Below are 12,119 nucleotides of genomic sequence, written 5' to 3'. Positions count from 1 at the left end.
GAGTGAGGACCCAGAAGCAGTGCCTTTCTTTCCTGACTGGGTACACCCAGACCCCAACTTGTGCAAAACTGGGGGGTCCTGAGGGCATATACCCCCACACACTGATGTACACACCTTTGTAATCAGAATTCCTTGACTCCAAACCCACTAGCCAATTCTCAGAACAATCATGGTTGGGTGCAACTGCCCAGGGGAGGCTGCTGAAGGCTTTGGTTGTTTTGGAGACAGGGTCTTGCTCTGTAGCCCAGACTGGAGTGCAGTGCAGTCCCCACCCCCACAGCTCAGGCATTCCTGAGTAGCTGGGACCACAGGTGTGCACCACCATACCCGGCTACCTTTTTTTTTTTTTTAACTATTTGTAATGACGGGTCTATTTTGCACAGAAGGTCTCGAACCCCTGGGCTCAAGCAATCTTCCTGCCTTGGCCCCCCAAAGTGCTGGAATTACAGGTGTGAGCTGTTGTGCCAGGCCACACTGATGCCTTGTGTGACCTGACCCAGGCTCTTGTGCAGTGAGTGAGCCCCAACTCTTCACCCTCAGATGGTGTAAATGGCTGAGCTGTTCCCCTAAAATCCACAGGCGAAGTGTGTGATGTCTTGAATGTTCTCTGCAAAATTCACACTGAAATGTAATCCCCATGGTGGCACTGTGGCCTTTAGAAGGTGACTGGGTCATGAGGGCTCTGCCCTGGTGAACGGATTAATCCATTCATGGTGGCACTGTGGGGAGGCGGGGCCCTTAGAAGGTGACTGGGTCATGAGGGCTCTGCCCTGGTGAATGGATTAATTCATTCATGGACTAGTGGGTTAATGGACCAGTGGGTGACCATGGGCATGGGACTGTGGCTTTCTAAGAAGAGGAAGGCGGCCTGGGTAGCTCGCTCAGAGCCTGTACCACGGGACGCCCTGCACTGCCTCTGGACTCTTTGGAGTAACCACCAACAAGAAGGTTCTCACAGAAGTGACCACGGACCTTGGACTTCTCAGCTTCTATAAGAAATAAATCCCTGTCTGGGTGCAGTGGCTCACACCTGTAATCCCAGAACTTTGGGAAGCTGAGCCGGGTGGATCACTTGAGGTCAGGAGTTTGAGACCAGCCTGCCTGACATAGCAAAACCCCATCTCTACTGAAAATATAAAAATTAGCTGGGCATGGTGGCACGCGCCTGTAGTCCCAGCTACTCAGGAGGCTGAGGCAGGACAATCACTTGAACCCAGGAGGTGGAGGCTGCAGTGAGCCGAGATCGCATCACTGCACTCCAGCCTGGGGACTCCATCTCAAAAAAAAACAAAAAACAAAAACAAAAACAAAAACGTGGTGGCACATGCCTGTAATTCGAGCTACTTGGGAGACTGAGGCAGGAGAATTGCTTGAACCCGGAAGGCAGAGGTTGCGGTGAACCAAGATCGCGCCACTGCACTCCAGCCTGGGCAACAAGAGCGAAACTCCGTCTCAAAAAAATAAAAAATAAATAAAATAAAGGCCGGGCGCGGTGGCTCAAGCCTGTAATCCCAGCACTTTGGGAGGCCGAGGCGGGTGGATCACGAGGTCAGGAGATCGAGACCATCCGGGCTAACATGGTGAAACCCCGTCTCTACTAAAAATACAAAAAAAAAAACTAGCCGGGCGTGGTGGCGGGCGCCTGTAGTCCCAGCTACTCGGAGGCTGAGGCAGGAGAATGGCGTGAACCTGGGAGGCGGAGCTTGCAGTGAGCCGAGATCGCGCCACTGCACTCCAGCCTGGGTGACACAGCGCGAGACTCCGTCTCAAAAAAAAAAAAAAAATAAAATAAATAAATAAATAAATAAAATAAATTCCTTTTCTTTATAAAGTACTCAGTTTCAGATATTCTGTTATAAGCAACAGAAAACGAACTAACACCAGTCCTAATCCCCAGTGCCTCAGAGTAGCACTATATTTAGAGAAATAGTTTTTTAAATTTTTTTATTTTTTCTTTTTTTCCTGAGATAGAGTCTTGCACTGTCGCCCAGCCTGGAATGCAGTGGCGCAATCTCCGCTCACTACAACCTCTGCCTCCCAGGTTCAAGCGATTCTCCTGCCTCAGCCTCCCAAATAGCTGGGATTACAGGCCTCCCGAGTAGCCCGCCACCACACCTGGCTAATTTTTTTTTTTTTTTTTTCTTTTTGAGACGGAGTCTCGCTGTGTCACCCAGGCTGGAGTGCAGTGGCACAATCTCAGCTCACTGCAACCTCTGCCTCCCAGGTTCACACCATTCTCCTGCCTCAACCTCCCGAGTAGCTGGGACTACAGGTGCCCACCACCACGCCCGGCTAATTTTTTGTATTTTTAGTAGAGACGGGGTTTCACTGTGTTAGCCAGGATGGTCTCAGTCTCCTGAACTCATGATCCGCCCGTCTTGGCCTCCCAAAGTGCTGGGATTACAGGTGTGAGCCACGGCACCTGGCCACGCCCAGCTAACTTTTTGTATTTTTAGTAGAGATGGGATTTTACTATGTTGGCCAGGCTGGTCTTGAACTCCTGACTTTGTGATTGACCCACCTTTTTCTTTTGTAGAGTTAGGGTCGTTGCCCAGGCTGATCTTGAACTCCTGGGCTCCAGTGATCCTCCTGCCTCAGCCTCCTGAGTAGCTAGGACCACAGGCCTGAGCCTGCACTGAGAAAGTCTTTCAAGATGTGAGTAAAATGATGTCACAAGGGTGGGCTGTAATGCAACATGATTGGTGTCTTACAAGAAGAGGAGATAAGGGCCAGGTGTGGTGGTTCATGCCTGTAATCCCAGCACTTTGGGATGCTGAGGTGGGCGGATCACGAGGTCAGGAGATCGAGACCATCCTGGCTAACATGGTGAAACCCCGTCTCTACTAAAAATACAAAAAATTAGCTGGGCGTGGTGGTGGGCACCTGTAGTCCCAGCTACTTGGGAGGCTGAGGCAGGAGAATGGCGGGAACCCGGGAGGCGGAGGTTGCAGTGAGCTGAGATCGTGCCACTGCACTCCAGCCTGGGTGACAAGCGAGACCCCGTCTCAAAAAAAATGAAGAGTAGATAAGGACACACACAGGCGCACACAGGACCTTGTGAGGACACATGGAGAAGGCAGTTATCTACAAGCCAAGGAGAGAGGCCCTGGGAGGAGCCGACCCGACCTTAATGGCACCTTAATTTCATCTCCCACCTCCAGCCCCCAGGACTGAGACAAAGCTATTATTTCAGCTGCCCCACCTGTGGTACTTTATTACCCTTGAATAGTGCGGTGGCGACTCAAGGCCAACACCTATCTGCCTTCCAAAAGCCCAATCAGAAGTGAGGCTTCCCTGAAGGCCTGGTGAGCAGAGCTCACAGCTGGAGCTGAGTCAGGGCTGGGTGCATGGGAGGCCTCTTGCTTTGCACAGGGGACCCTGGGCTGGGAGTCCAAGCTCTGTACATGGCTCCACCCAAAGGCCCCAGAACCAGGCACCAGGTCAGGGATGTGGTAAGGTGGGGAACAGGAGCTGTGCTTCTAGAGCCTTCCCGGGATTCCCAGCGTCAAAGGAGGGCTGTGGTGGGGGAGGGTGCAGCACACACAGGAGCACAGACCAGTCCCGACTGAAAGAACAGACAGCTGGGCAGACAGGGTGGCTGGGCCCCTCACTCTGCATTGCAGGAACATGAGAGCTGGCACCCAGTGACTGACCCGTGCCCCATCTCAGCAGGAGCAGGGGACCCAAACAAGCCGGGGCCCTGGGGCAGTGCCCTCACCGGTGTGGAGCCCCGCGTGTCTCAGTGTGTGGCTGACTCACTGGGTGAGACACGGGACAGAAGACGCCAGGCTCCTTGCCCTGCCTGATGCCCAGGCTGGCCCCAGGCCCTCCTCAGCCAGCACCCGCTCACATCCACCCCTGCAGCAGCGTCAGGCCCTGCTCAGCGACCCAGAGCGCACCTAGGGCCAAGAGCCAGAGAACAGTGGGAGCCCAGGCCTGTGCTGGACCCCAGGACCAGCCGTGTGGACAGAGAGGAGTGTGCACAGAGAGGAGCGTGCACATAAAGTGTCGGGGGAAGGACTCCACACACAACCCTGGTCTTGCAACATGGCCCACCTGACATCTGCCATGGAGGGGCTCACGGAGGGCACCCCTGGAGGCCGGGCAGGGAACACTGCCCCGACATACTCCTCTATCCACTGCTGCCACCCTCAGGACCCGCGAATCTAGCAGGTTACCTCTGCCTCTCCCCATGGCTGACCAGGAAGAAGCAGGGGTGATAGTCTGGCCTCTGCTTACCTGCCTGGGCTGACACATACACACACCCCTCATGGAGGGCAGGCCTGTGGGGGACCTGCAGAGACTCACAAAGATGACAGCTGAGGCCTCCACAGAAAGGACCAGGTTCTCCAGAAAAGCGAGCAGCTAAAACTGTTTCTAAGAAACTCAACTGCACCCAGAACAAAGATTAAGATGATTTATAAAAATGCTAGGCCGGGCGCGGTGGCTCATGCCTGTAATCCCAGCACTTTGGGAGGCCGAGACGGGCAGATCACGAGGTCAGGAGATCGAGACCATCCTGGCGGGCACCGTGTAGTCCCAGCTACTCGGGAGGCTGAGGCAGGAGAATGGCGTGAACCCGGGAGGCGGAGCTTGCAGTGAGCCGAGATTGTGCCACTGCACTCCAGCCTGGGCGACAGAGCGAGACTCCGTCTCAAAAAAAAGAAAAAAAAAAAAAAATGCTAAAACACCCAGCACTCAACATGGTAAAATTCGCAATGCCTGAGGCATCAACCCAAGAGTACCAGGCCAACAGAAAGGCAGCATAATAGGACCCCAAACAAGGAGGAAAAGCAGTCTACTGAAACTGACCCCAATATCAGAACCAGCAGACATGAGCACTCAGCAGTTATTACAATTGAATCCCAATCTGCAAAAGTTTAGTAGAGACATGGAAGAGGGAAAGGGGACCCCAAAGAAGCCTCTAGAGGATTGCAACATGTTGGCCAGGCTCGGTGGCTCGCGCCTGTCACAGCAGCACTTTGGGAGGCTGAGGCAGGAGGATGGTTGAGCCCAGGAGTTCGAGACCAGCCTGGGCAACATAGTGAGACCCCCCATCTCATAAAAAATAAAACAAGATTGAATTATGACACATGAGGTGACAAAAGCACTGGATGAGATTAATGGAAGGTTGGGTGGTGAGAGAAATGACTGCGTCAGGCTCAGGGCGGATGGGATTAATGGCAGGTTGGGCATAGGAAGAGAAATGGCCAGGCCAGGCGTGGGGCTCACACCTGTCATCCCAGCACTTTGGGAGGCTGAGGCAGGAGGATCGCTTGAGCCTAGGAATTTGAGACCAGCCTGGACAACATGGCAAAACCCTATCTCTACAAAAAAGTACAAAAATTAGCAGGGCGTGGTGGCATGTACCTGTGGTCCCAGCTATTTGGGAGGCTGAGGTGGGAGGATATCTTCAGCCCAGGAGGTTGAGGCTGCAGTGAGCTATGATCACACCAGTGCACTGCAGCCTGGACGACAGAGTGAGACCCTGTCTCAAAAAAAAAAACAAAAGGAAACAGAAAAAAGAATCCTGGCCGGGTGCGGTGGCTCACACCTGTAATCCCAGCACTTTCGGAGGCCGAGGCAGGAGGATCACAAGGTCAGGAGATTGAAACCATCCTGACTAACATGGTGAAATCCCATCTTTACTAAAAAGACAAAAAATTAGCAGGGCATGGTGGCGGGCGCCTATAGTCCCAGCTACTCAGGAGGCTGAGGCAGGAGAGTGGCGTGAACCCAGGAGGCAGGGCTTGCAGTGAGCCGAGATGGCACCACTACACTCCAGCCTGGGCAACAGAGCGAGACTCCGTCTCAAAAAAAAAAAAAAAAAAAAAAAAGAGAGATTCCCAAAAGGTAAACAGTGTATTCGTGAGCTGTGGGACAAATTCAATGGATCTAGTGTTTGTGGTCTCCAAAGGAAAGGACAGAGGAAACACAAAATATTTGAAGAATTTAGCCCCAAATTTTCCAAATTTGCTAAGAGTACAAATGCACAGATTCAAGAGGCTCCATGAACGCTATGCAAAAGGAAAACGAAGACGTGTCAATCAAATTGTTCAAAACCAGCCATAAATACAAGATAGTCCTAAGAGCAGGGAGGACGGCAACACAGGCAGAACAAGGTGGCGGTGAAACGCCGTCCGTCCGAATGAGAAGGCGGCAACGTGCTTAAGGTGCCGGTGAAAAAACCGACAGCCAGAACTCTACAGCCAGGAAAATGTCCTCCAGAAATGAAGTAAAGTGATGCCAAAAAGAAACCACACTGGCAGAGCACACCAAGAACACACAAAACAGGAAATCAGTCCTGGGCAGAGGAGAGGAGCATTCAAATTCAACACAGGAGGCCCCGGCCGGCCTGGGTGCTGTCGGCGAGGCTGACAGGTGGGGGAAGCCTCCGTCCCAGCTTCGCCCAGATGTGGGGACAGCTGACGTGGCGGTGTCATGGGTGGCGACCACAGTGGGGGCTGCGGTGGGGCGGGCACCAAGCAGGACTGACTCCTGGCCCAACCCCTATCTCTGACTCTGTGGGGCATGAGCCCCAGGGGACCGGGACCCTCCCCATCACTCCGTCTCCTTACACCCACACCCACCCACACCCAGTGACACCTTCAGCACAGCAGGGAGAGCCCTTGGCTCACCTGGCCCCAACAACAGGCTCACGGGCATCCTTGGAGGTCGCGTAGTCCATACCATAGAAGTTGAGCCCCAGGAGGATTTTGCTTCGCCACTTGGACTTGGGGTCCAGGACCTGGACGCAGGCTCGAACCCAGGACAGGGGTGCATTAGGGCCAGGCCTGCAGGGCAAGGGGTGAGCAAGTTTCAGCAACAGGGAAGGCCCCGCACCTGAGCCACTGTTGGGGCCCTCCACCGAGGGGTGCATTCATCCCATGCTGCGGCTAACACCTCTAGAAAGTTGTGAAGAACAGAAGTGACCCATTACAACGGGCTGTCAGCAGAGCGGCCCCAAGAGGCACGCCACATCCAGGGCCAGGAACTCATATGCGGCCCCCACCCCAGAGCCACAGGCAGGAGTTCACATGACACAGTGAGGTCAGCAGACATGAGGCCTTCTGAGCATCCTTCCTGGAGTGTCCCTGCCTGCGCCCTGTGTCACACGGCCCACCCACAATAGTGTGGCTCAGGCCGAGGAGGACAGGGCGGCACTGGGCAGCAGCAGGACTGTGCCTGTGCCCCACCTGTGACCCGGCTCCACCAGAGGCAGGGCCCCACCCACGGGACCACCACAGGGCACGGGACAGGTGCAGTGCCACTGGCTTCCCCAGGTGGGTGTCCAGGTTCAGCAGGTGGCCTTCTGCACAGAACCACAGATAGGAGGGCGTCAGCTGTGCCCAGGAGCCCCCCAGGTCCACACTGACTGCTGCGCTGTGGAGTCTGCTGTATCCTAGAAGCCCCCAAGCCCACACTCACTGATGCGCTGTGGAGTAGTCGTAGGTCATGAGGCTGAAACCATCCAGCACGGGGGCCAGTTGCTCAAACTCCTTGTGTGTGAACATGCCCAGCTGGTCGGTCCTGCAACAGATAGGTGCAGCCACCTCAGACTGCTATGCCCTGCCTAAAAACTCTCCCTAGCTGCGGTTCAGCTGGGGTGACAGCAAGCTGGCTGTGGGGAACTTGGGTCACTTCTTCCCAGGGGAAAAGTGTCCTCCTGGGGTGGGGGCAGCCTGCAGCTTGGTCGGGGCCACAGAGGCTGGGGGCTGGGAGACACGGGGATGTGGTCATGGGGGCCCAGAGGCCTGAGACCAGGATATAGTTGAGAATGACAGGCCTAACGGTGGGGAGACCTGGGCCAGGGCTGCCCATGGAGGGGCAAGGTCCATGGAGAGTGGCTAAGAGGATGGGCCACTGCTGAGAGCTGGAGTCGCTGAGATGGAGGTGACTGATCTAGGCTCCCAGGAGCGTCCCCTCCCAGGGTCTGCACCAAAGCCTCCCTGAAAACAGAGGCGGCTCCTGGGACACAGCCCTCAAGCCCACTCACGGTCAGCCTGACCCAATCAGACTGTCCAAAGCCCTCACTGGACCTCAGCAGGTAGATGGGAAGTACAAGTGCTTGGCTCCCAGGGATGGAGCAAGGCTGTGTGGCACATTCCCTGGTCGGCTGCGGACACCTGTGGCATGGGCACTGCAGAGGAAGCAGTCCTGTTCTATCTGCCTGGCCCCTGGGCCATCTCTGGATGGCAGCCCTTCCCTTGGGGACCTGCTCCTTCCTGATCTAGATCCACTGGGAACTAGTGTCTCCGGGGGCAGCCCTCCTGCCTGGCCCAGGGAGAGCTGGGCGCTGGCCTATGGCCCCTCCACACCCAGGTCTGTAAGCCAAGGGGAGATGGGAGTGGTACACAAAGGTCAACACTGAGGGGGCCAAGGGACCCCACGGCAGCAGGACACAGGACAACAGCATGGGGGACGCGGTCGGAGGAGCGGCAACCACCAAAGTGAGGTGGGCCCCTGTGAGGCAGTGAGGCTGTGAGCCCTGATCTCCCTCAGTTGTGACCCCTCCTCTGCTCAAGGGTCACTGGGCTTCCAAATCTGGACCATGCCAAGGGCCTCAGTGCTGGGGCTTCTGTCAGGGGCTTCAGGGCCCAAGACACCCCTGCAGATCCCTGGACCCACCTGGCAGGTCTGAGGAGCCCCTCTCCAGATGTGCAGTTTTACCCCAGCCCCTGCCTTGAGTCTACTAGGACCAACGTCTGGGCCTTCCTCCTCTGCTGGGCACCAGGAGACCCAGGCCCCAGAGTCTGTCCGCCCTGCGCTATCCCGGCCTGCAGGTACATGGAGCATCATCAGTGGTCCCCTCAGCCCCGACCTCTTTTCCTGATGCCTGCCAGCCCCACTGCTCAGGCATGGTCAGCCTCCCTGGATCCCTGAGAAACACCTCCCAGCGCTATGCCCATCACTCCTGGTGGCCTCCTCAGTGCCTGGGCCCCTCTCTATAGCCAGGTGCCCCTAAGACCTCAGCCCCAAATCCAGTTGTCCACTCAACCCTTCCCGCCCTGCAACCTCCCTCTGGGCCGAGGCCTCCACCCAGGTCCTCTCACCGACACCCAAGGTCATTTCTTTTTTTTGAGACGGAGTCTCACTCTGACGCCCAGGCTGGAGTGCAGTGGCCGGATCTCAGCTCACTGCAAGCTCCGCCTCCCGGGTTTACGCCATTCTCCTGCTTCAGCCTGCTGAGTAACTGGGACTACAGGCGCCCGCCACCTCGCCCGGCTAGTTTTTTTGTATTTTTTAGTAGAGACGGGGTTTAACTGTGTTAGCCAGGATGGTCTCGATCACCTGACCTCGTGATCCGCCCGTCTCGGCCTCCCAAAGTGCTGGGATTACAGGCTTGAGCCACCACGCCCGGCCTCATTTCTATTTTTGAGATGGGGTCTCTATGTCACCCAGGCTGGAGTGCCGCGGCATGATCCTATCTTGCTACTGCCTTGAACTTTTGGGCTCAAGCAATCCTCTTGCCTTTTTTAGTTGATTCAAAAAGGAAAAATGGCTGGGTGTGACGACTCACACCTATAATCCCAGCATTTTGGGAGGCTGAGGCAGGTCGATCTCTTGAGCCCAGGAATTGGAGTCCAGCCTGGGGAACACAGCAAGACTCTTGTCTCCACAAAAAAATGAAAAAATTAGCCAAGTGTAGTGGTTGTGTGCCTATAGTCCCAACTACTTGGGGGGCTGAGGTGGGAGGATGGCTTGAGCCTAGGAGGTGGAGGCCGCAGTGAGCCATGATCATGCCACTGCACTGCACTCCAGCCTGGGCAACAGAGCAAGACAATGAATCGGTGTTGCTGTGGACAGGGTACTCGTGTCCCCACAAATGGTTATGCTGAAGCCCTAACCACTGACGCGATGGTTTCTGGAGATGGGGCCTTTAGGAGGTGGTTAGGGCTAGACGAGGCCATGACGATGGGCCCCATGGCAGAGTTAGTGTCCCTATGAGAAGAGACACCACAGCTCTTTGCCATGTGAGGACGCAGCAAAAAGGTGCCAACTGCACCAGGAAGAGGCCTCGCCAGAAGGCAGCCTTCGGGCTTGCCAGCGCCTCTCCAAGTCAGGCCCAGGCAGCCCCTTGGCCCCTCCCACACAGAGCCCCCTGGCTCACAGCCCACAACACTCAGACCCTGGCGGCAGATGCCAGGCAGCATGGGCTGTCGGTTCCATCCCAGCCCGGTTGCTCCTGAGCTGAGATCTCCCCGTGACTTGCATTTACGCTTCCCTCATGAATAACGTGGTTGAGCGTCTCCCAGCCTGCCCACCAGCTCCATGCACACATCTACTGTGGCCTCTCGTGGCTCCGAGTCCAGGTCTCCTGCCCGCTTTTCTGTGGGGTCTTTGTTGCTTGTTTGCTTTTCTTCTCTTCTGTTTTTGAGTCAGGGTCTTGCTGTTGCCTCCCGAGGAGCTGGGACCACAGGCGCCACCACGTCCGGCTAATTTTTAAATTTTTTGTAAAGATGGGGTCTCACTATGTTGCCCAGGCTGGTGTCAAACTCCTGGGCTCAAGCGATCCTCCAGCCTCAGCCTCCCCAAATGCTGGCATGACAGGCGCGAGCCTCCACACCCAGCCCCTCATTGCGTTCCCACCGCCATGTTCGCATTTTCTCTCCCTCTAGCTCTCTCAGGTGGTCATGTGCTCTTGGTCAGTGGCGTGGGCAGCACCGCTCCTCCTGGTGAGAGGCTGGTCTTCTCGCTCCTTTGTGGTGTCTTCCAATGTGCCGACATCCTGGTCAGAGTTGTCTGTGTCTGTCAGTCACTCCTTCCTCTCACTTGCCCCATGGTTCTGCTTCTAACTTCGGCCTTTGCTGCACCCAGGGCTGTGGCCAGCATGACTGCCTGTCCCTTTGGCTCCTCCTTTGCCAATCTTATGGCAGCCCTGTCAGTCGCAGTTTCTACTCTGCAGGGCCCTGTCCCAGTCCAACTCCTCCCCTGTGCCCATGATGCCCTTCCGAGCACCCAGTCCTGTTTCACACGCTGCTATATCAGACATGTGGGCTCCTGCTGTGAGCCAGGCTCGTGTGCCTCCCCCACATCCACAGTGCTGCAACACCCCTGTCCCTCTCGTGGGCACTGTACCTTCTACCATCTCAAGGCCTTGGCCGCACCAGACACTCCTGGCAGAGTGGGCTTCACTCCACAAGGCCTTGGTAGGTGAGGCCATGTGTCCAGGATCTGGCTCCCACCAGCTACAGAACGTGGCACAGAAACCAGGAATGCCCCTCACGCCTCCACCAGAAATGCAGCCCCACAATGTCCCCAAGCAGGAAGGGGCAGTCTTGCCAGGGGACAGGGCTCCACACTGCGCCCCTCAGTGCAGCATGCCAACACGCCACACGCATGTGGCACAGCTTGCGTATTCCCTTCGGGGCTCACGTTGCTGCCCACTGACCCAACAACTCTGCTACAGCGGGGCACCAACCACGGCCACAGGCTGGGAACGGTCCTCACACTTTCAAGGGTGGTAACGAGGGAACAAAGCAGGCCCCGTCCAGAGGTGGAAGCAGCTCACGGTGGTGATCAGTGGGGGAGAGGGGAGGGAACCAGGCCCGTGCCCCTGGTCCTGCCACCCCACACCTGGCGCTGGCCCTGGGGACCACCCGGGAATGTGGACCTCCTCCTACCCGCAAGAAAGACTGCAAAGGGGCCACTGCCAGGACCGCCCCTCCCCAGCCTGTGTCCCTCACCCAGACAGCCACGAGAGCCGGCAGCGGAGCCATTTGTCTCTGTGCCCCACGGCATCCGGACAAGAGGGGATCGCCACGGCTGAGAAATGAGGTAACAGCTTGTCCTGGATTAGACACAGCGTGACTTCAGATGAACAGGAATTACCGCTCACACCGAAAACACCATGTTCTGAATTCATTTCTGAGGAACGAAAGCCCCGGGAGGAAGGAAGGAAAAGGAGCTCATCACAGCCAGCTGCCCACCCTCCCATCGCCCATGTCCTGGGTGGGCCCCATGCAGGCAGCGGCAAGGAAGGTGAGTGCCCACTCAGCCTCGACTGGATCCCGGGCCTACACCAATGCCAGTGCCCCTCCAGACGGCTGGACGCGCTCTGCTCTGCCCTGCCCGGGCTGCCCCTGCACGAGATTCGTGCTGAGACAGGGCGCTCTGTG

The 12,119-nt window shown here is 56.4% G+C and overlaps 1 protein-coding gene across 7 annotated transcripts in view; it reads right to left on the bottom strand.

The window, feature by feature from the left end:
- Nucleotides 1–12,119, bottom strand: part of CHID1 (chitinase domain containing 1) — a 44,121-nt gene that overhangs the window by 9,969 nt on the left and 22,033 nt on the right. For all 7 annotated transcript variants that reach the window (XR_002516910.2, XM_003909352.5, XM_021925390.2 and 4 more), the window contains 2 exons: nucleotides 7,429–7,530; nucleotides 6,639–6,794 (listed from right to left, as the gene is read on the bottom strand). Coding sequence is in view for 6 of the 7 variants with exons in the window: in XM_003909352.5 (XP_003909401.1) it covers nucleotides 6,639–6,794; nucleotides 7,429–7,530 (258 nt within the window). In the remaining variant the exon portion in view is untranslated. The remainder of the gene's footprint in view (nucleotides 1–6,638; nucleotides 6,795–7,428; nucleotides 7,531–12,119) is intronic.

The sequence above is a fragment of the Papio anubis genome, chromosome 12 (assembly GCF_008728515.1).
Source record: "Papio anubis isolate 15944 chromosome 12, Panubis1.0, whole genome shotgun sequence".
In the NCBI taxonomy this organism is placed as follows: Eukaryota; Metazoa; Chordata; class Mammalia; order Primates; family Cercopithecidae; genus Papio; species Papio anubis.
The sequence above is the reverse complement of the archived record's forward strand: the minus strand, read 5'-3'. Positions and strand labels throughout refer to the sequence as shown.